Below are 23,710 nucleotides of genomic sequence, written 5' to 3'. Positions count from 1 at the left end.
CAGCCGCAGCCCGGCCTTCCGGAACCGCGTCCCGCCGGAGCGCGGCCGCGGCAGCCCTCTCCGTGCCCGCCGTGCCTGGCGGGCAGGTGGCAGCTGGCGGGCGTGGTGGCGGTCTGGGGGTAGGTGGCGGCCACATCGGGAGCTGCGGAGGGGTCTCCGCAGGGCCCCGAGGGGAAAACGAGGCCGCGGCTTCGCGATTTAGAGCAGAGGATAGCGAGGAAGGTTCCGGTCTCCCAGCGCAGCTCCTTGCTGAGGTCCGGGCCGAGGCCGCTCTGCTGGTGACGGGGCTGTCCCGATGTGAGGCTCGCTCCCGGTAGAGCTGCTGCTGCTGCTGCTGCCAAGGCACAAGGAGCTTCGAGCACCAGGGGCCTTGCTCTGGCCTAGGCCTCCCCTCAGCCCTGGATGCCGCCGGTCCCCGCGGCGCTGCCGCTGCCCAGAGTTGGCAGGTTCCGCCTCAGCGGCTGTAGCGATTTCCCGTGAGGGCGCTCGGCCTCCCGCGGCACCATGCGCGTCGCCCTGGGGACGGGGGTTTTCCTCGGGGATGTACTGGTGCTTTGTGTCTTTTGTATTGCTATTTCTGGGCAGAGTTCCTGCAGATCGGGGTGATAGGTTTGAGTTTAAAAGGTGCAAGGCAGTGAGCAGCGTTTCTGGCCGAGGCAGGTGTAATAAAATCACAGAATACCAGGTTGGAAAGACCTCAAGGATCGTCTGATCCAACCAATCTTAGAAGTGTCCAGTGCCTGGAAAATCCATCCCTTCCCTGAGGAGATAATTCCCATGGCTGGTGGTTCTCACGGCGAACATTGTCCCTGTGTTCAGTTGGAATCTCCCCAGCAGTGACTCGTACCCATCACCCTCACCTTTTCCGTGTGACTCCTTGTAAAAAGAGAGTCTGAATAGCTGAACTGATTTCTGGTTTACACTGGAAAATTCGTTCTTATTTTCCTCTCTACAGCCAGTATTTTGAGTAACACACCGATGCCAAAGCAGCAAAGCTACGCACAAGACATAAACAACACAATAGATCATGAAGACCTTTTGTGGAAGAGCCAATCCAACCACTGGTGCAATTGAGTGGCTGGAAGAGGATGAGAACTATGACTACCATCAGGAAATTGCAAGGTATGCTGCTATAACTATCCTGTTCCACTAAAACTGCAAAAAAGAGCAAACTTGACCTGTGCTTGTGACAATCTGGGGGTTTATCTGTAGAGTTTTCCAGGGCACAAGATGAACAGACTGTAGGACAGGGTAAATGTTAAAGTGGAGAACTGTAAATACAGGATTTTGTGAAGTGTTCTCCAGTAGTTTCCTTCTAAGTCTTTTAGATGTTTTCCGTGGTGCTGATCTTAATGCTGACAGTGAAGTCAGTGATGCTGACAGAGATGTGGCAAAATGCATTGCCTAAATTGCTTTAAAATCCCTAGGGAAATAAATAACTGCCAATTGTGTGATCCCTTAGTACTTTTTTAAGAGCTTAATGTCACGGCCAGAGATATTGTGAATGTTAGCTTTTGCAGTATCACAGTATCATCAGGGTTGGAAGAGACCTCACAGATCATCAAGTCCAACCCTTTACCACAGAGCTCAAGGCTAGACCATGGCACCAAGTGCCACGTCCAACCTTGCCTTGAACAGCCCCAGGGACGGCGACTCCACCACCTCCCCAGGCAGCCCATTCCAGTGCCCAATGACTCTCAGTGAAGAACTTTCTCCTCACCTCCAGCCTAAATTTCCCCTGGCACAGCCTGAGGCTGTGTCCTCTCGTTCTGGTGCTGGCCACCTGAGAGAAGAGAGCAACCTCCTCCTGGCCACAACCCCCCCTCAGGTAGTTGTAGACAGCAATAAGGTCACCCCTGAGCCTCCTCTTCTCCAGGCTAACCAATCCCAGCTCCCTCAGCCTCTCCTCGTAGGGCTGTGCTCGAGGCCTCTCCCCAGCCTCGTCGCCCTTCTCTGGACACGCTCAAGCATCTCGATGTCCCTTCTAAACTGGGGGGCCCAGAACTGAACACATACTTTTGGAGTATTTAAAGTAGTGTGACCCATAAAGAAATGGGCTTCAAGGAAATTTAAATCTTCAATATTGGATCCATTGCTGATATGTGCCAGCTGTTAATGAGTTCATGAATATGCTGATGACCAGATCACTGAAATGACATTATTTGGGAAAGAGATCCTCAAAGAGCTTGTAGTTATCTGTGCATTTATGGGCCATGGAAACCAGTAACCTTAATAAGATGGAGCAAAGGAGGCTATGTAAGATCTAGCATTTTTGTTGTACTTTGCAGTATGTAGTATTTTAACTGGATGTTTTTTTATTGTAGATCACGCTATGCAGATATGCTTCACGATAAAGACAGAGTAAGTATAGAAGAAAAAACCTTGAATAGTGAGAAAAGACCCACTTCCTTTCTTTTGAATAGCTGTTGTTGCATGATTATACAGGTTTCTCTGAAAGATGATCAAATTTGTGCCCTTTACAGCAGATCAACAGATCTTAGATCAACATATGGCTTCCTATTCTGTGGTTTCCTGCAGAACATGATATTTACATTTGGTAGCTGATTTTGTGTTCTGTGTATGGCATTTTTGATAGAGGTAGCTAATTAAATCAGATTTCAGAGGCTGTAAATGTGAATCTAGGCTTCTTGTTTTTTATAGGAATGCAGGTAAAGTCTATTCTTTTGTGGTATATTTAGCTCTTACTGAGAAGAAAATTGTGATACTATAACTATAGGCATGATAAAGCCTGGAGTGAATGATTTAAGTGTTCTTTCTGCTCTAGCCATTTAATTAACCATTTAATCAATAACTTTTTAAAAGCCTGTTATGGTGTCTTCTCTGTGACTCTTAAATTCATATTGAATTGAAACATGAATCAAGTATTCAATAAGCCATGTAGAGACAGCAGGCTGTGCCTAAGTAATTAAAACAACCCCACTGGAGTTACATAGGGGAAGTGTTAACTAGAATTGTTGGGAATGGGATCCAACACACCTTCCAAATCCTGTCCAAAGATAGTGTATCCTTTGGAAAGGCTTGATAAATCATGTGGAATGTCTTACAACAGACTGTTATGAAGTAAATATAAGCATGTACATGTACTGTAGCTGACAGCATTTGTTTTTTCCATTGCTGAGTATAAATGTTTTACAGTAGATGAAGAGAGGAATCTAAATCCAAGATTAGGCTGTTGTAGGCACTATGTGAGTGGTGCTGTATGGGAAGAGTAATGAGAAAACCTCTTGCTTTTGCTGCAGATGGCTTTGGTATGTTTAGAGCATAAAGAATGTGTGGAGACTTTTACCTAATTTTATCTCATTCTGAGAATGGAAGGTTTCTCCACAAACATTGAAAGTATGACTAGGTAACAGGTAGATGATCTCTTTTCTTCTTTTTATTTTCCCCTCCACAGAACACAAAATATTACCAAGGTATTCGTGCTGCGGTGAGCAGAGTGAAAGGAAGAGGTGAGAAAGCCATTGTGCTGGACATAGGAACTGGCACAGGGCTCCTCTCCATGATGGCAGCTGCAGCAGGTGCAGATTTCTGCTATGCAGTTGAGGTAAGCATTTGTCACAGCTCGCACTTACTTCTGCACTCTTGTTCCTAACTTATCTTCAAAGATTTAATGCAATTCTGCCTGAATGCAGTTTTGTGGGGTAGTTTCTGAAGAGCAATACTGGTTCTTTTAAGTGAGTCAAAAAGACTTAGATCTAAGAATATGGTTGAAAATATATATTTATAATTTTTTGAATGCCTTCTGTAAATGTACAGATTAGCACTACTGAGTCAAGTTTTATAGTGTTCTATGTTCTCTAGTCACTAGTGGTGTTCCCCGAGGATCAGTGCTGAGCCCAGTCCTGTTCAGTGTCTTTATTGATGATCTGGATGAGGGGATTGAGTCCAGCATCAGTAACTTTGCAGATGACAGCAAGCCAGGAGCAGGTGTTGATCTGTTGGAGGGTAGGAGAGCCCTACAAAGGGACCTTGCCAGGCTGTGTGCATGGGCAGAGGCCAGTGGGATGAGACTGAACAAGGCCAAGTGCAGGGTTTTACACTTTAGCCACAACAACCCCAAGCAGTGCTACAGGCTGGGGACAGAGTGGCTGGAGAGCAGCCACGGAGAAAGGGACTTGGGGGTACTGGTAGAGAGTAGCTGAACAGGAGCCAGCAGTGTGCCCAGGTGGGCAGGAGAGCCAGTGACATCCTGGCCTGTATCAGGAACAGTGTGGCCAGTAGGACAAGGGAGGTTATTCTGCCCCTGGACTCAGCACTGGTCAGCCCACGCCTTGAGTACTGTGTCCAGAAAGAAGTTGCAGTACTGGAAGGTGTCCAGAAGAGGGCGACAAAGCTGTGGGGGGCCTGGAGCACAGCCGTGTGAGGAGAGGCTGAGGGAGCTGGGAGTGTTTAGCATGGAAAAGAGCACATCTAAAACTCTTGGGCCCTCTCTTGATGCATCTTTATTTTTAAAAATCAGAAAGCTGTATTCCTGCCTATCAAAAGTGAACTTAACAGTAGCTTTTGGAGGCTGCCAATGGTTTGTAACAGTGACATTGAAGCTCTGTGAACTTTGGAAGTGAGGCTGTGTTGTTTTTTGGCAAAGAACTTCAAAAAGGAGAAGATAGAAAAGATGTTAAAGTTGTTGCAGGAGTAAATACACTGCATTTTGCGTTGGTGCCCTTTCATTTGTGAAAGCTGATGTTAGCTTACCAGTTGGTTACACTTCTGCTGTTTGCAGGTTTTCAAGCCCATGGCTGATGCTGCTGTGAAGATAGTGGAGAAAAATGGCTTTTGTGACAGGATCAAGGTAATCAACAAGCATTCCACTGAAGTCACAGTTGGCCCAGGTAAATAAAATAGGCTAGGGTTAGAAAATTTGGCAAGTACCTCAAAACTATGAATGAAAATGTCTTTTTCTTCCTTCCTTTCCAAATGTTTTTAATTAAAACAAGCAAATGCTTTACTCTCTAGAAAATAACTTGGGAAATTTACTTCAAAAGGAAGTGGTGCATTAGTGTTTCAGCAGTCATTTATGTTCCACATCTAAGGGAAAATGGTTTGCACTCTTCTATCAGGAGTGAATTTTTTAATTACTTGTGTTTTCAGTGTAGCATCTTGGAAAATTACATGAAGTCTTAATTTTGCATGTTGTGTTGTGTCTTTTTAGATGGAGATATGCATTGTCGTGCAAACATCCTGGTAACAGAATTGTTTGATACTGAGCTGATAGGAGAAGGAGCTTTACCATCCTATGAGCATGCACACAAATACCTTGTGCAGGTGAGAACACAGAAATGGATAGTATGTCAGATTTATCCCTGAAGAAATTCTTCTGTCTTTTTGGAGTAGGATAGAGGTGATACTTCATTTAGGCTTCTGTAATCTTTATAAATACACCTTCAGCAATGCTAATACCATACTCAGTGGAAAAAACAATTTACTAAATTCTTTCCTGGAATAAAGCTGTTGGGGTACATACTGTATACATCACAGGCTCTGAAAGTACACTTGCTTGCTTTATGTTATAACAACTAACTTGCTGGTTAACAGACTTCTTTCAGGAAGGCATCCAAGTATGACTTCAGCTTTGCTTGGTAGTTTTTTTCGATGGCCAATAGGTCCCAAGATGTTCTAAAGAGTTCATTTAGTATTTTCTCCTCAATTTAAAATGCTTCACCTTCTAAACATGGATTAGGAATTTGTGTCAAGGATCCCTTGCTACTCCACATGTTTTTTTTTGCCTATGGAAGTACTTGAAACACTGTAATGAAATTAATGTGCAGTGGATTTTTGATATGTAATCTATGATCATAATTTTAGGGCTTTCTCCTTTACCCTGTCACATTTTGTTTCTTAGTTAAAAACTTTCCTTCACAGAATCACCAAGGCTGGAAAAGACCTCCAAGATCATCAGGTCCAGCCTATAACTTAACACCATGACAATACCTTAGGTTTCTAAGTTTTATTTTACCAGTTTTATGTATGAAGACAAAAGCACTTCATAAGTTTTTACTGCTTTTCATATGTTGCCCTAAACTGTAATTAGCCTTTCTTGTAAAAGCATTGTTCTTGAAATTCACAGTTAGCTCTTCATTCACAGTGCTTGTTTAGAACAACTTGTATATTTTCTGCTCTTTAAACATTGATATGGAGTTGCCATTGCATAAACATTGGAGCCATTATTTTTGTTCTTTACTCATTGCATTCACAAACTCTGGTTTAATGTTGATAGTTTATTAGTGATCTGCCTTGAGAAGCCCAAGATAGATCTTATCTCAGAATGAAAATGAAAGTGCATGTTTAACTGAGGCTGGTAAAATGATGTTGTGCAGGGTTAATAAAGTAATCTGGCCCTGCTGAACCACACTGAGCAGGACAGATACATGTATCATAATTCACAGGTAAGAGATAAAGCTTCCAGTCCAACTGCTCTTTAAATTGGTTCAGGAACAGTGTGGCCAGTAGGACAAGGGAGGTTATTCTGCCCCTGGACTCAGCACTGCTCAGCCCACACCTTGAGTACTGTGTCCAGTTCTGGGCTCCTCAGTTCAAGAGAGAAGTTGCAGTACTGGAAGGTGTCCACAGGAGGGCGACAAAGCTGTGAGGGGCCTGGAGCACAGCCCTGAGAGGAGAGGCTGAGGGAGCTGGGGGGGTGCAGCCTGCAGCAGAGGAGGCTCAGGGCAGACCTCATTGCTGCCTGCAACTACCTGAAGGGAGACTGTAGCCAGGTTGGGGTTGACCTCTTCTCCTAGAGAACCAGCAACAGAAGAAGGGGACAGAGTCTCAAGTTGTGCTGGGGGAGGTCTAGGCTGGATGTTAGGAGGAAGTTGTTGGCAGAGAGAGTGATTGGCATTGGAATGGGCTGCCCAGGGAGGTGGTGGAGTCGCCATCCCTGGAGGTGTTGAAGCAAAGCCTGGATGAGGCACTTAGTGCCCTGGTCTGGTCTGGATGCTAGGCTGGACTGGATGATCTTGGAGGTCTCTTCCAATCTGGTTGATTCTATGATGCATGATGGTAACTCTTATGCATGTTAATAAATCACATTTGTTGAATGTGTTTACCCTTTGTTTTGACAGGAGGGATGTGAGGCAGTGCCTCACAGGGCAACAGTGTATGTCCAATTAGTGGAATCCAAAAGGATGTGGTCCTGGAACAAACTGTTTCCTGTTCATGTTGAAGGAGAAGATGGTGAAAAAATTATTGTCTCCCCTCCAGAAATGGAGAACTGTCCAGGGGTTCCTTCTGTTTGTGATATCCAGCTAAACCAGATGCCTTCAAGTGACTTCAGTATCCTTAGTGATGTAGTGACAATGTTCAGGTAAGGTAGGCATTGTGTTGTCCAAAACACAGTTTTCCTATTTTGCCTTTCATATAAGTTGTGTGTTCAGCTTAGGAAGCTAATGAGAAATTCTGAAGGATGCTGAGCTATTTCTTTTTACATATTGAATGTTTCTCTGCAGTGTGGATTTCAGTAAGCCAGTCAGCAGTGCTTCTACCTGCTACAGAGTGCAGCTGGATCCTGTAAAATCTGGCAAAGCACAAATTGTCCTGTCTTGGTGGGATATTGACATGGACCCCTCCGGGAAGATAAATTGCACAATGGCTCCATACTGGGTAAAATCCACTTCTGCCTTACAGGTAAAATACTGAGCCTTCACATACTGTCATCAGAAGACTAATAGTAATTGCTTTGAGTAAAGGCCATACTGGGTGTTTTAAGCAATTGTTCCTTAAACTCTGCAGGAGTTTTACTAATGTAAAAGAAATCAAATCATATAAATGTTAACTTTAGTACACACCCATTTTAGGCTTTGTTTAATCTCAAACTTAAATGTAAGCTCTAATGTGAAGCTTTAACATTGAAGCTATATTCCAGATTTTATCTTATTTTATCTTACCTTATGTTACTTTATTTTATATAGTACATTCCCATGTATTTTTCCTTAACTAGAGTATCTCCCTTGTCAAAATATTAGTCTGTGGTCTGCTTCTTCTAATGAACTTCCAAAGTGTTAAAACTTACAGTAATAGATTCATAGGCCCATGATGAAGGTTGTTATGGGATAGTGCTGGGCTGATATTGAGTATTTATAGGACTAAGAGATCACTATTAAATCATGTGGTTTTTTATGAGTGTATTTACTAGTAAGATCAGCTGAGTCATAAGTAAGCTGCAAAATGATTATGCTTATGTTGTTTTGAATTTGAAACCATCACTCCTGTGGGCATTCAGTCAGCTCAGAATGAAGCTTGGAGAGTCTGCAGTGCAGAAAATGGCTTTTTTGCAGCACAAAATAGTGGTGCTGTCACAGCAGAGTGACACTAGGCAACCTTGTGTGATGCATGAGGCTCCAGCCACTGGTTATTGTCAGCAATTTGGTGTTAAGTGGACTACAGAAGTAAAACTGCATTAAGAAATGCAAACGGTATTTTGGATTTGCTTTCCATTTGATTAAAGTTAAAAATTAAATTTAAAATAGTAAATTAATAGTAATAAAAATAAATATAATAAATTCATAAATATTTTTTTTAAAAAGGGACTTGGGGGTGCTGGTGGGTGAGAAGCTCAGCATGAGCCAGCAGTGTGCAATTGCAGAGAGCTTGGGCTGCATCAGAAGTGTGGCCAGCAGGGCCAGGGAGGTGATTCTCCCCCTCTCCTCCAATCTGGTGGGACCTCACCTGGACTACTGCATCCAGTTCTGGAGCCCCTATTACAAGAAGGATGTGGACGTGCTGGAGTGTGTCCAGAGCAGGGCCAGGAGGGTGCTCAGAGGGCTGCAGCAGCTCTGCTGTGAGGACAGTCTGAAAGAGTTGGGGCTGTTCAGTCTGGAGAAGAGGCAGCTCCGAGGTGACATTCTTGTGGCCTTCCAGTATCTGAAGGGGGCCTACAAAAAAACTGGGGAGGGACTTTTAGGCTATGAGGTAGTGACAGGACTAGGGAGAATGGAGCAAAGCTGGAGGTGGGGAGAGTCAGCCTGGACATGAGGAGGAAGTTGTTGAGCATGAGAGTGGTGAGAGCCTGTAATGGTTTGCCCAGGGAGGTGGTTGAGGCCCCATCCCTGGAGGTGTTCAAGACCAAACTGAATGAGGCAGTGACAGCCTGATCTAGGGTAGGGTGTCCCTGCCCATGTCAGTGGGGTTAGAACTGGATGATCCTTGTGGTCCCTGACTGGTTCTGTGATTCTAACACACAGGCTTAACTAGTGCAGGCCAGTGATCTCAGGCTTACTCTGTTGTAGGGAAACTATATGAAGTATGTTTATTCACTCTCTGGCATTAGTCCTTATTTAGCCTTACTAATGTCAACATAATTCTTTCAGCTAGATGTACATTAGTGTTTCACAGTTGTTCCCATTCTTACTAATTGATGTCCTGCTATTAGTTTCCTTTCCACATACTGTTTTTGAGTTAGTTCCTGAAGTTCTGTTTATCAACCCCTTTTCAGTGGAGAGATCACTGGATGCAGTGTGTGTATTTTCTTCCCAATGAGGAGCCCATTCTCCAGGGTGAGAAGGTGTGCCTGACTGCCTGTCGTGATGAGTACTCTCTGTGGTACAAGCTGCAGAAAGCCAGGTAACAATACATCTGCAGGAAAGAGGTGGTATTTTATTCCAGTCTCAAGTGTTTGCTGCATAATAGCACATTCAAGGTTTGGACTACAGGCTCCTGCCTTATACCTGGTGATGTTCTGTGACAAGGGAACAAACACTTGTGGTAAGCTTCTAGAAATCCTAAAATATGGCTCAGCTGAGCTGAGGTCTAGGTAAAGAAGTGAATTAATTGCCATTCACTCTCTTCCCAGTATCTGTTTTGTTAGTCAGCAGTGTCTTTTTGAGATTAATGCCTTTTACTTATATTAAAAAGTGAGCTTAGTCTTGTTGGTTGTGATCACAGTGGCAGCTTTAGGAGTTAATGCCTGATTTTTCTGTGCCTTGTTGACTTAGGAATCTAAATTAGTTAACAACTTTGTTGAAAGATTAAAGCCAAAAGTACCTCACTCTGAGTGGGAAAGGTGGAGGTCTTCTTGCTTGTTTTTTGTTGGTTTGTTTGAAGAAAAAAAAGGTGAAAACTGGCCCTTTCCATTTGGAAATGCAAAGCTAGAAAAAAGGTCCCTGCAGAATTAGTGAACTGGAATGACTGACAGCGGAATCCATGTGCATTAGCATGTGTGCTAGCTAAAATATACCTGTCTGCAAAAAATATGTTACTAGTGCTGTAGTTAATTGGCTGTATTTTGCAGAGAAGAAGAGGAGAATAAAACTGATGTTCGTGTTGAAAGTCCTGTTTGTAGATGTCAGGCTCATCTCCTTTGGAACAGACCACGCTTTGGGGAGCTAAACGACCAGAAACGAACACAGCAGTACATCAAGGCTTTGATGAAAGTGAGTGTGTCCTGCCTGAAGATGTTTTTTGGCTTCTGTGATACATCTGTGTTTTGCTTTATTTGAAGTAATTATTGATGTAATTTCTCCTCTGCTAAAGGACTTTGCAGATGTAAGTTAGATAGTGTCACAAAAACTTCAGTTATTACTCTTTTTAAATTGTAAGCAGTCGTTTCTGCATATAGGAACATGTAGCATCTCCGTGTCTGGTTTGAGGCTATTTGGAATATTTTACTGAGAGAAATGAAATCCTTAGCTATGAGAACTGAGAAAAAAACCCAACAGTACCTTATATCCCCTAGTCTTCTGCTGAGAAACACAACTAGTCAAAATATAGATATGACACTCACTTCTCACACACTTCTCAGTTAGCTCCCAGTTCTGCTCTGTTCCTTCTTTCTGGCGGTCTGGTCTCTGTCTATATCTGCCTCAGCTCTCTAATCTGACCTAACCCTCTTTTTCCTCAAACCTCCTTGTCATCTTTTTGACATTCCACCTCAGATTTGTTCAGATTTATTATGTGAGATATCCATGGGTTGATCTGGTTATTTCTGAAGGGAGGGAAAGAGGGTGGGAGAAAGGGGTTTGGGCCAGGAGTCATCCTGGGGACTCTGATTTCTGGGAGGGGTATTATGTTTCTGTATTACTTCTGACTTGTATATAACTGTAAATATTTGTGTATATCTGCTTGTAAATTGTGCTAAGCTGTATATATAGCTTAATAAGGACACTCAAGACATTTGGGTACAAACCTTTTCTGATCTAAACCAAGGGGATGACATGGAAAAACTCTGACACTGTTCTGTTCTGCTTGTAGTAGTTAGATTAACCACCGTCATTATTTGATATGGAATTGTATAAAGTGGGGGCAAATGTCACCAAAACTGTTCAGAAATTGAAAAATTTTACATCTGCAGAAGAAATAAGAATGAAAATTTGATTTCTGTAGGTTCTGAATATGGATAGTGTTTGCCTCTGTATCAGTGATGGCAGTCTGCTGCCCATGCTGGCTCACTATCTTGGAGCGAAGCAGGTACAGTACTTCTTGTTTTTCTGAATCTTTGCTTTTTACCTTAGTATTTTTAGTTCTCTCATACAGCTCAGCATTTCCAGCCCATTTAATCATTTCCAATGCCTTTTCAGTGACAAGTGGGAAGGCCACTCCAATTGTGTTGAAATTCATCTATGATCAAGCTGAAGTCTAAGGAGATAATTACCAGTTTCGGTGTTTACCAGTGTGCAGCATTGAATGAGGTGGTGTTCCTCACTCCCCACTGATTCCTGTTCACTGGCACACACATATATATATTAGTGCTTTTGGAATATGTAATTCAATTTATTATCTATTCTGAAATGAAAGGTCTGTGTAACAGCAAAGTAGGAAGCAGTAAGAATACTGAATCTCTGTGTAAACATGAGCTGAGTGCTGCCAGGCTGTCTATGTGTGTATATACCGTACTTAATGTCTTCTCTCATGGGGCTCTTCACACTCAAATCCATTGTAGTTGGACAGAGTATCTGTGAATATGTGATGCAGTATAATTCTGAGGAAGGTGCTAGAGCCCTGTATTTTGCTTTTAGTAGTGGCCAGTCACAGACATCCAGGAGAGAGGAAATGATCAGGGCAGACACAGAGTTCCCTAATATTTTCCTAGCCTTGCAGCAGCATATTGCCCAATTATTCACCAGTTTTAACTAAAAGCTAATGTTTTTCTTAATTCAGAAGGCTGATGTGCAGCACAGCACATCTGAGCTCTTCTTAGCTGGTCCAGTCAGGTCATATTAAACACTTACAAGAGAAAGCACTAATGGAGGTTGCATTTGTTCAGGAATAAATGTATGCTAGAGGAAGTGTTAATATCCTATATATAGTGATCCTGCTCTGGCAGGAATGCTGGACCAGATGATCTTTCGAGGTCCCTTCCAGGCCCTGACATTTTGTGATTCATTCTGTGATATGCATCTTCAAATGGAAAGTAAATATTTGCATTCTTTCATTTTTTTTTCTTGTATGGCTGTGAAAACAGCATTGTTTAGCCTGCAGTAATTGGGAGTGTTGTTAAAAAGCTACATGACAGTGGCTTATGGAGTAGACATGTGGTTCTTATGAACTGTATTCACTAGGACATGAAAATAGTTCCTTTATTGTTCATTTACATATTCTTTTAATTGCAAATTATAAAGGTAGTTTACTAACTGTTGTGTATTTCTTGTAGGTGTTTACAGTAGAAAATTCTGCAGTGTCCTGTTCTGTCATGCAAAAAGTGAGTAATCAGTTCTGTAACAGCAGTAAAGGAACTTAGGGCATTTCTAAGTGCAGAGCTGGTGTCTTGGATTACCTTTATATCAGTTGCTTGGAAGCTAGATCAGTTTAATGTAAGTGATCATACAGCATGACAATACTGTGGGAGGTGGGATATGCTGGGGAGTCTTTGTACAGAGCTCTGTGCAGATAGCTGGAGGAATACATCTTGTTGCAGATATGTCTGGTCTCACAGATTTAGCCACAAGCTGATTAGGCCACTGTGGAAGTTGAGCTGAGACGAGGAAGTTGGCAGGGCTTGATCTCTGCTTGCAGATGCCTCTTGGCTTGTCTGCTTGAGCTGCTGCTCTGCTGCTGTCATCACACTGGGGATAAAAGCCAAACAGCTTAGTTCTTAGCATTAGTGGAATGTGAAAACATCCTGTAGCTTGCACCAGTCTTACCTGGAAAGTGGCATCTAGCAGCAGCGTCTTTGAGACAAACTGTGGATGCTTCTGTAGATTCAAGCACAGAAGGCCTTGCCAGTGGAGGCTGTTCAGGAGAGACAACTGGTGTCCCTAAGTAGTGACCAGAAGCAGCTTCCTGATGTCATTGTTGAGCTTTGTCTCTCTGAGTTGGCTCTCTCTTTGAAAGAGGTCTGTCTCAGCCTGTGGCTTAAGAGTATAAAAACAGATGATAGGCAAGTTAGGATGCAAAGCTGGTCTCAAACAGAAGCAGAATATGCAATGTATTTATAGATTAAGTAATCTTTATCTTTCTTGACTCTGCTGTACAAATGAATGAAGGTGAGCTGACTTTTGTGTTATCTGCCTTTCTCTATACTTAACTGAAGGCCTATGTAGGGCATGTGCTTTAGTTCATTCTGTGTGACAGGTTAGCTCTAAGTGTGTGTACTCTTCAAGAACAGACTTACATCATCCTAAGGAGTTATTTTAGGCAGTTTTGGAAAGAGTTCTTTTGGCTATTGGTTTCTTTTTTGTTTATTTTTAATAAACTGTTGTTTTGGTGTGAGTTTGAGTCTCAGTTGTAGCTTTGGATAAAGATGCTGTACTCTTTGGGTTTTTATTCTTTAGTTTTTTAAAGCAAATAATCTTGAAGATAAAATTAAAATACTAGAAGCACACCCTGAGTCACTGACATCATCTCATTTGGAAGACAAAAAGGTATGTTGTGGTTGTCCAGTACTCATTTTCAGTGAGGTGATGGGGAGCAGAAACTGAAAATGGATCTTGCTTTCCCCCAGTGCTTCCATACCCACAGTGAATCCCATTATATCCCATTCATGGAAAGTGTAATAAATATGTGCTTCAGAACTGGCCTTACTGAAACTAAATGATGCTTAGACTAAAGACTGTGGGAGGGCTTTTGCTTTGATTTTAAAAGATTGATTTACCCTTCCTGCATGATCTACACCAGTTGTAAGGGCAGTGAAACTGGTTTAACTGTGTACATTGCACTAGGCTGTTGCTTTTCTTTCTCCAGACACTCAGAAGATTGCATTTGGAAGTACTAACTTCCTGAAATTAAAAATGTCAAAATTCTGTGACTCTTTCTGCAAAGCCTTCCAGCTTATTACTGCAGTATTTTGTCTCAGACATTGTTGCAGGAAAATTCAGTTTGAAAATTTCCAACTAAAACCACAAAAAGCTGTGTGTTTTGCAGTGTATGCAGCAATGAAATCCTTCTGGAGCAGGACAAGTTTCTATCTAGATGACCACTTGCTATGTTGTATTGTCAGCTATTGAAGATACAAACGGCCTGTGTTGCTGTTCTCTGTTATAATGTATTTTTTATCTCCTCCTTTCTTTGCCAAGATTTCTGTCCTTGTGGGAGAGCCATTTTTTACCACAAGTTTGTTGCCGTGGCATAACCTCTATTTCTGGTATGCTAGGACAGCTGTGAGCAGCCACCTCACCAGTGATGTCACTGTCCTACCTCAGGCTGCATCTTTGCATATGATGATTGTGGAGTTTCAGGTGAGATTGCTTAGAACTATCCATCTTAAAATAGAGCACTCTTCCAGCTTCTTTTAAGTGATGACTTCTGATTGTTCAGCAATGTGGTAGCAGAATGGAGAGTAACGTTCATGTCACCTGAATCCAGATTTGTTACTCTTTTATGTAGTTACTCAGAGACAATTCCATGTAGCTACTTTGGTAGAACATTTAACTTGTTCTGTTTCATTAAGCTGTTTCAAAAGCTGTTATTTTATCTGTACATGTACCTCTTTCTTCAGTGAGAATCTAGACTCAAAGATTGGAATCCATGGATTTTTTAATAACCTCTGCATTTACCAGTTAGACAGAAGGAGCAGTTGTAAAGTATTCTGCAGAACTGGTTCTGTGGACTGTTCTGTCTTGTCAGAATGGGGATATGTCATTACAGTTCAGCAATTGGCAAAAGCTGGATTCAGGAGGAAGAATTTGATTACTTCTGTTAATAAACTAGTTCAGTCCATAATTGTGTTTAGAGAGCAGGATGCAACCTATCTGATTTGATAGTTCTGTCAGGTACACCATTCAGGGAGTCTTGATAGTCACTGTGGTTCCTAACTGCATTCAGACATAAATTACAGCAGCATTTTTTTTAATTGCTAGTACAGAATTTCATTTCTAGAACAGAAATATTTGAGGTTGCTAAGTGCAACAATGAACAGGTAATAAAATATATATTTCCATGGCTGGTGTATGTTCTTGGTCTACTGAGAAACCATTCATGTAGTCCAAGAAAAGGCAAAGCTGAACTGGAAGATTGTCCACTGGATTGCTGAAGTCAGCAGGAGTGCAGTGATTACTAATCTTTGGCTTGCAAACATGAAGTATGGTCCAATAGGCCAAGATATTTGATGAGACTGGGAGCACTTGTGCTGAGTAATGGAAATGGTGAGGTCTTTGGGGATTTAATTTTGGCAAATCCATACCTCCCTTAAAGTAGAGATGGAGGAGTTGGAAAGAGTGGCTGGAGAGTTAACTGCTTTGCAAAATACTTTCCCAGAATTGCAGTGAGTTTTGATCCTTGTTGTAGTTCTTATGGTTTAGGAAGTATGGCTGCACAAGAATCTGTATTTGACTTGTGAGCAAATGTCTGATCTACAGCTGAAATTATGTAAAGATTCCTAGTTCCTCAAAGCCAAACAAAATTCTGTCTTCTTTTGTAGGACTTATGGAGAATCCGGAGTCCATGTGGCATCTGTGAAGGTTTCGATGTCCAGACTATGGATGACATGATTAGTGTAAGCAGGACTGAAAACAGTTTCAGTACAAGTCTCAGCAAAACAGAACAAAGCAAAACTCACTTTGGCTTAAAAATGTTTTTAGTGAGTGTTGAAAAACTTGTATGTTAGGCAGCAGACCATTGTTTCAGTTTTGCCTGAGTGTGGTGGTGATTCAGAATGGTGACTCCTGGGATGTGAGTTTTTGTGTGTTTCTTTCATTTGTCAGTCTCTGCAGTACTTTGCACTGTTTCCAAATGACTTCTGTTCATTCAAAAAGACAAACAGTGTTCACTGAATGTTATTCTGAGCTTGAAATCAAATCAGCTGCAAGTTCCTCATAGATGAATCCTACTGCCCTTTTAAACTTCCGAGACACAAATGTGAAGGGAGAGATTTATTTGTACCAATTCCTAGAGCTGTATTGTTGAAACCCATATTGGAGTTAGCCATTTAGATTGCTTTTAGAGTTCTTGTGGAGCAGTACAGGCAGTTCTAGAGTAGAATTTATCTCAAGGGAGGAAAAAACTTAAATGTATTGTGTTTCAAAAGTGCCTGTTTCCATTTCACTACTGAGAGCTACAGTTGTAGCCATTAGTTCATGCATAGAGTCCAAGAAGTGCAGTCCTGTCCTCTGGTAGCTTTATTTCTTAAATCCTCTGAGCTTGTAAACATAATTGACTTGAGAGCAGACACTGTTTGCCTTTGGATTGTTTTCAGATAGTTTTATTATTTTCTTTCTTCAGAATTCTCTGAATTTTAGGGAATCCAAGGAAGCAGAGCCTCACCCTCTGTGGGAATATCCTTGCAAGTCACTCTCTGACCCCCAGGAAGTTTTGACATTTGACTTCAGAAAGACTGTACCCCAGCACTGTCTGAGCACAGAGGGTTCTGTAAATCTTCTACGGTGAGTTTTCTCATTGCAATAAATACTCTTTGTCATCATCTGTTTGGTTTTTTTACCTCATATTCAAACTCTTTATGTGTTGCAATTACCTAGTTGGAATATAATTGTCACATTTCAATACAGTGACCTGAAGTTGAGGATGCTACTCTGGTATAAATTTCCTGTGGGTATTCACAACAGGCCAGACCAGTGAGGGTAACAATCAGATAATATGGTTGTATTTCAAAAATAACATTTTTCTAGATGTTACTATGATTTAAACCTTAAATACTTTATAGTTTAAAGTAAATAAACCATTGTCTGGATGACTTGTTCTCTGTTGCTGAATTCTTGAAGAAAAAAGCTATTACTTAGCTTTCCAAATTACTGTCTTTAATAGCTTGAAAGTGTAGACTGTTCTCCTTTTTGACTGTAATACTGATAGTGTTGATCTGTCACATGTCTTCTGAGATGTTTTTCACTCTAACTGCAGATGGTATTTGATTGTACCTGAAATGCTGTTAATGAATAAAACCAACAAGGGAACATTATTTTTAACTATCTTGAGCCTATGTGCCTCAAGCACTTCTGTAAGTTAGTTGTACATTTTTTGTCTTTGTGAAACATAATTCAAGCTTTCATGAAATCCAGAACCATCTCTGTGGGTTCTCCCTGCCTTTGCACTAGTTCAGCTATTCACAGATGACAAAGTGGCAGGATCTCTGACCCTTGTGGAGCAGACACTGGAAGTGAGATGGTCTGTGGGGTAAATATTCCCTCCAGATTGAGAAACAAGAGAAGCTGGAGTCTTTGAAGGAAGCATTCTCCAAATTTGCCATACAATGCACCAGTTCAATGACTGTGGTTCTGAGCAGATTTAGTTATGACATATTCTTCTCTCCTTGTCTTTTTTAGATGTCATATATGCAAATACTTGAGAAGTTGCTACCCATTTGCCAAATCATTCATCTGTTAACTGTTCTTTTTTAAGGAAACAAGTTATTCATACTTTTACAGCTCTCACCTAAACCAATTGAGGAATGGGTGCAGTGTATAAGCTGTCAGCATTGTATAAAGTGACAGGTTTTGCCTCCACCTCTCCCCAGGAAAGGCAGAAGCCACGGAGCAGTTCTGTGGATGGAGTATCATCTTGCTGCTGGCATCTCCATTAATACAGGACTGATGCAGATTTCCAATGAAAAGGTATTTCTTCAATCTAATTTATGTCAAAGTCTGTAGGTGAAAAATGGGTCTCTGGTGGCCTTCCTTGGTTTAAGTAGTGCTCTTTGTTACCCTATTTCAATACTATATAGACAAAACTAGTAGAACTACCTGTTCATAGTTTTGGTGGGGAGCAAGGAGAGTCTGAATTGGATCTAAATGCTCCCATAGTTTGGAACCACAATCAAACTTAAATATGATACCAGCTCAAAGTAGAACTTATTTATACAAATCCCTTTTCTCAGTTTAACAAAAGCAAAATAAGTTGAGGGGCAGTAGTAAGTGGTTTTGATATTCTGTCTAAATATTCTTTTACCAAATCTACTTTTTCCTCTGTAGCTTCACTGTGCAGTGTAGTATTGCAAATTCTGTATTCCTGTAGTGAAATGGATGGCAGTGGAAGTGGTAACTACTTGATCATTGGGTGCCAAACTGGGAACTTAATGCTTTTAACTGCCTAGTAATGATATTCTGGAGTTTTGACTGCTTTTACTTTTAACTCTTTCCTGTAGGGAAACTGTGAATGGAATCCCCACTGCAAGCAAGCTGTCTATTTCTTCAGTTCTGTTATTGAATCAGAAACTCTGACAGACCTTCCTAGTGTTGTCACTTATGCTATCAATTTTGACACAAAGACAGGAGAGATTGTCATGGATTTTAAGCTATTGTAAAATACTTTCCTTTTGCTCATGTTCCTAAATTGTAATAAACTTTTATGGGTTTTTTTTTGTATGGCAGATGTTTTGTTGTTTTGTTGTTTTTTTATTTGGCTCAGATTGCAAACTGACTGCTCTGAAACAGACTTTAAATTTTAATTGCTTTGTTTTCAAAATACATAGATACAGAAGTAGAGAGGAACCTTTTCTTAGGGACAAGTATTCCTGACAGGGTTTATATACATATGTTGCCATCTGTTTCAATGAGAAACTCTGGGGGTTTGAACAATGCTATGAAGCTGCAAAACAGTTAATGTTCTGCTGAAGTTTGAGGTGATGCATTTCTGACCAAAGTCTGGAAAGGTGTAACTGGTAATTAGAAAATGTACATACTCAAGGTAATTGAAAGTGACAGATTGATGGTGGTCTGACCAAAAATGGAAGAAAAAGAGCTGTAGTCTAAAACACTTGTAGATCTTAAGGAGATACACAGTATGCATTAAATGGTCAAAAATGTGGCCTTATTCCATCAGAGAATTTAGCCAAGATGTGTGTTGTTCTGCAATAGCACATGTCCACAGCTGAGGTTCTCTTAGTTGCATTCCAGATTGTGTTGGTAGAAGTTTTGTGTGAGTGACTAATTCTGCTTTAGAGGAACAGTCAATTGGTGTATCCATTTTGTATGTGTGACCTACTAAAGGAAGCAGAAAATCAATGTGCTGCCTGTCCTAAATGATGTCAGCCAGCTGCAGGGATAACTGCTTACCAAAGGTACTCTTGTTTCCTCTGAGCAGCAACTTCAGTAAAGTGAAGGGAACACCATAAAGAAGCCATGAGGGAGCAGGAGCCTGCTCTGCGTAGCTTTCCTGGTCACCATTGACACATAACTCTGGTGAGTAGGATTTTTTCTTCTATTGATAGGTCTGGGAACCACCTGAAATACTTCCAAAATTTTCAGAACTATTTTCCTGACAAAGGTTTTTATGATTAGATTCATATTTTTCACTAGAAGAGAAAACCTGCAGCTCCCATGGGGATCTGTGGATTTCACTTTTCAAAACTGTACTTTTAAGATGCTTAACTTCAGACTTTTTTCTTACAGACTTTGAACATATATATTCTTATATATAGGTTACTGTTCTTTAAACAATTATTGCTAACTTTGATACATTCTGCCTAGTCCACTGAAAGTATGGAAAGTACAAATCTGTTCATGTTGGGAACACGAGCTGTACAATTGTGAAGGGAACAATGTGGCCAAGCCTTTTAAATGATGAAGGCTTGGCTTGTTATTACAAAAAGAGCACAGAGACAGTTGTGCAAGTCTGAACAGGTAAGGCATGCATTGTATAGCTTCTCCTCTCCTGGAGTAGATAACCTGAGATGCTGCCTCCTGACACATGAGCTGCTGTTCTCATTCTGCAGTCGGAAGAGCTTCTGAAGGTGCTTTGGATTTAACTGGTTCTCACCGAAACACGATTTTCCAAGGGGAACAGAGAAGTCTAACTGCAATATATTAGAATTTGTATGTTTGAAAAATTAAAGAACTAAAGCTAGAATATTTTAATGTCTGGTGTTAACTATCTCAAAGATAACTCTGAATGTACCTGAGTCATGCTTCCTGAGAAAAAACAGATGCATTTGCTAAAATGCCAAAGGAAAGAATCCACATTGATGAGAATTTCTGGTTTTTTCCCACTGTTAGGTATGGTGAAGATATGTGGGCACTGCAGTAGATACTAGGTGTGGTGACTGACAGTTATCCTTTTTAAATCCTATTGGTGTTGTGAGACTTGGGACTACAGAGATGCTCAGAGGTGAGTGTAGTGAAAGTGAAGGGCATGGGCTAGCAGGAGTATCTCACAAAGCTGCAGAACTAAACTTCGAGAACTAAACTGTGGCCATTAAAATTAATCATATTTCTGCATCTGAGGGAAAGTAGCTCACATTTCAGTAACACCTGCAGCAGTAATTGTATCACTGCTGTCCAAAAAATTGAAAGGCTGGAAAGCTGAAATGCTGAGCATGATGTAGCACTTGGGAGTTCCTTAGAGGAACAAAATCTGATAGATGTGCTCAAGAAACCTTGTGCACGTGAATGTGATCAGCATTAGTAATGCTTGTTGGTTATGCTTATGCATTTAGACAGGCACTGATACTGCTCTGAAGATTTGGTCAGAACATGCTGGAAGCTGTTAAGTTGAAGCACACTCTTACCATGTAAATCTCACCACTCATTAAGTTCTGGTGCATGCAAAACATATCTGTGTTGATACAAATCTGGATGACTTGGGGAAAGATTTGTTCACGTGTCTTTAGGAATATTTAGTGTATATATCAGTCTTGGCTTCTGTGAATTCTTCAGGTTGAACTTTAAAATCTAGTGTGATGTGTAAATTGTGTGGAAAAGAGCTGCTTGCAGGGAGATACTGGCCATTCCTTATAGAGCATACAAAAATAGACTACAAAAAGTGCTTCTGTTGCTGTCCTTTTCCACAGGGCATTTTACTGCAAACACGCACATGGGGAAGGAAGGCCTCTTTATCACAAAAACACATCTACCCAGTGGCACTATTCAGACTCCCATTTGTTCCCAGACCTGACAGAAGAAAGAGCTTCTGGCTACTGGCATCTTAATAAGCAGAACAAGAATCCTATCTTCTCTTGGAAGGAACTTACTCTATGTGGCCACTATGGGCAATTTTTTTTTCCTAAATGACAACAGCTGTGATCCTGAGTAGGCCTGCAGGCATAGATGGATGTTTTAATAGAAATAGGATCCCCAGCCACCACTGAACTAATAGTGTTAAAGTTCATCTGCTGCCTGAGAGCCAGTGTGTAACTGGTAGATTCCTTACTGTGGCACAAGAGATGCTTGCACTAAAGGCATAGGTTTTATTCAGGGATTTTAAATAATTATAAACCTCAAACTTTTGCCATTCACATCTAACTTCCCTCTTGCAGTTTTGCTTCAGAAATAAGCAAAAGCAATAAGCAAAGAAACTAGCTCTGAATTGTAATCGTTTGATTCTGGTTATTGCGCCACAAGTCCACAAGAGGGTGCTGAGAAGCCGCTGTGACACCTCTAGCGCATCTCCAGCCTTGCCATGCTCCTGTCTCATCTTGTGTGCAAATCAAATGCTGGTGATGTTATGAGATACACTGTACATACATGCGCAGAAATGCCAAGCCAGTACAAAAAGTGCCAGCTGCTGGTAAAACTAATAAGTTATACACCTGCCATAGATGGCAGGCAGGCAGCACTGTCTCCGGGTGAGTACACAGAATGAATGCTTTTAAGACAGTGAAATTGTCATGGTCTCAGTGCAGGCCAAATTTTGCATTTGTAAGGGTGTTTTCTAAGTCATGGCTGCTGCAAGATCTGTTTCTTTATTTGGTATACCTTTTGTCTGAAGGCAGGGCAATTCAAAGGCTGAGATCCTGGAGCTTGCTTTTCTTCCTCATTAGTCCCTTTGAAACCGCCCTGTGTAGCCTTCCTGCATTTAACAAGATAGAGGATGCAGTTCAGGAGTAATTCATTTAGTCACTTATCTTTTGTATTCTATTTGTAGTTACAGCTGGTTGGTAAGAGGGAAAGAGACCATCACAGCTTCCTAGTGTTACATTTTTCCAGTGACTATTGTGAGATGAATACAATGAGTGCTTCTATTGTCATTCTACCTTATTGATTCCAATGGCATTGCAATATGTTAGTTTGGTTTGGTACTTAATTGTCTTAAAACTCCCCATTTCCAAGCAATTTAGTGCAGAGTAATGATTAGGATGCTTCTCAGGAAGAGGTATCTGGTGTTATCCTTAGTTTCCAGACAAGAACAAACTATGTGTGCTTTGTGTGGGCGTTCAAGTGTTTCATCTGCCCCAGGCTCACTGTAAGATTAGGGCCTCAGAGCTAAAAATGACTTGCTCAAGGCCACACAGAATAAACTAATCCCCTGACTCCCTTGCTCTGCTTTAATCATTTGTTTCCTTAGCACAGTGTGATTTCAAATGCAGCCTTATGAGATTTGACCGAGATAGAGCAGATAAAGGCTGAGAGGCAACAAATCCTTGGGTACCTCTGTAATTAAAACCACAGGGTTTTAAACACATATAAATGTGTATATTTAGATACAAGTTGTATTTTTAGTATATAGGTTATATATTTGCAAGGCTAGGCTATAGGGCTTTGTTTCTGTTTGGAAAGGCTATCATGAAGATGACCCATTTTTACTATTTTCCCCACCAGCAGGATTCTGTCTGGGATATGAGAGCCTTAAAGATGCCTCTTTTGTGGACAGGGGCAGTGATGAAAGGAGAGCTGATTATCTTCCTGCATGCAAAGGGAAAGCCCCACAATTGCAGGTCTGATGGTGCTTTTGACAGTGATGTGGGCACAGTCCCAGGGTTTCTTAGCCCTTCAGTTACACACAAGACTGGCTACCAATCCATTCTTCCTCGGGGCTTTGCTGGAGCGCAGCTCTGTGATCTGCTGCAACAGCAGCCTGACTGCTGTGGGGTCATGTCTCGCTCCCCTTATTTCCCATAGCCTCTGCTCTTTCTTGCCTTGCACATCACTGTCTAGGTGAAGCGTTGCACTCCTGCTTTGGAAGAAAGAGTGGGTGCTGCAGTGGGCTGCGGGGACTCCTGTGTCTCAAGGCTGGTGGATCCTGCTGTGTCTCTACTCTTTCAAAGTGACTGCTTGGAGTATCTAAGGAACCAATTACACACAACCTTTATAATGAGCAAATAAATCAAGCTGCGGCGCTGAAGGGGGAAGGGGTGGGAGATGGAAGCAGCCTACGTGTCAGCACTTGAACGCGTCCTGTTTGGTCTCCGTTGCAGCATTTCTAGGAATGGTTGAAGTGACTGTAGCTGAAGGTCTGCACGCACAGTCTCATGCCCGCCTCACGGGTAACCACACGCCGCTTATAACGCGGGGCTGATGCCTGCGCCCCTGCTCTAGCCACAAAGGGCCGTTAATGCGTCCAGACTTGAGCAGCACTACACCGACTGCCCCGAGCCTGCCAGCGCAGGCCGAGAGGGCGAGGCAGGAGGTGGCGGCGCGCCCGGGCTGCCGCTGCCCCTGCC

At 41.7% G+C, this 23,710-nt stretch overlaps 1 protein-coding gene and 1 long non-coding RNA gene across 2 annotated transcripts; one reads left to right on the top strand and one right to left on the bottom strand.

Moving 5' to 3' along the window:
* Nucleotides 1-2: 2 nt before the first annotated feature.
* On the top strand, nucleotides 3-18,692 carry PRMT7 (protein arginine methyltransferase 7). Its single transcript, XM_064160434.1, has 18 exons — nucleotides 3-119; nucleotides 956-1,122; nucleotides 2,325-2,361; nucleotides 3,416-3,565; nucleotides 4,742-4,850; nucleotides 5,171-5,283; nucleotides 7,080-7,321; nucleotides 7,464-7,641; nucleotides 9,449-9,576; nucleotides 10,244-10,385; nucleotides 11,335-11,418; nucleotides 12,602-12,649; nucleotides 13,722-13,811; nucleotides 14,463-14,624; nucleotides 15,806-15,880; nucleotides 16,606-16,766; nucleotides 17,852-17,948; nucleotides 18,479-18,692. The coding sequence occupies exons 2-18, from the start codon at nucleotides 1,028-1,030 to the stop codon at nucleotides 18,635-18,637; spliced, it is 2,070 nt and encodes a 689-aa protein (XP_064016504.1). The 5' UTR covers nucleotides 3-119; nucleotides 956-1,027; the 3' UTR covers nucleotides 18,638-18,692.
* Nucleotides 18,693-22,720: 4,028 nt separating this feature from the next.
* LOC135184560 (uncharacterized) lies at nucleotides 22,721-23,698 on the bottom strand. The gene is made up of 2 exons (XR_010306093.1): nucleotides 23,424-23,698; nucleotides 22,721-23,330 (listed from the first exon to the last, which is right to left on the bottom strand). It is a non-coding gene; the product is annotated as an uncharacterized LOC135184560 (long non-coding RNA).
* Between the last annotated feature and the right edge of the window lie 12 nt (nucleotides 23,699-23,710).

This window comes from Pogoniulus pusillus, chromosome 20, assembly GCF_015220805.1.
Source record: "Pogoniulus pusillus isolate bPogPus1 chromosome 20, bPogPus1.pri, whole genome shotgun sequence".
NCBI lineage: Eukaryota > Metazoa > Chordata > Aves > Piciformes > Lybiidae > Pogoniulus > Pogoniulus pusillus.
The sequence above is the reverse complement of the archived record's forward strand: the minus strand, read 5'-3'. Positions and strand labels throughout refer to the sequence as shown.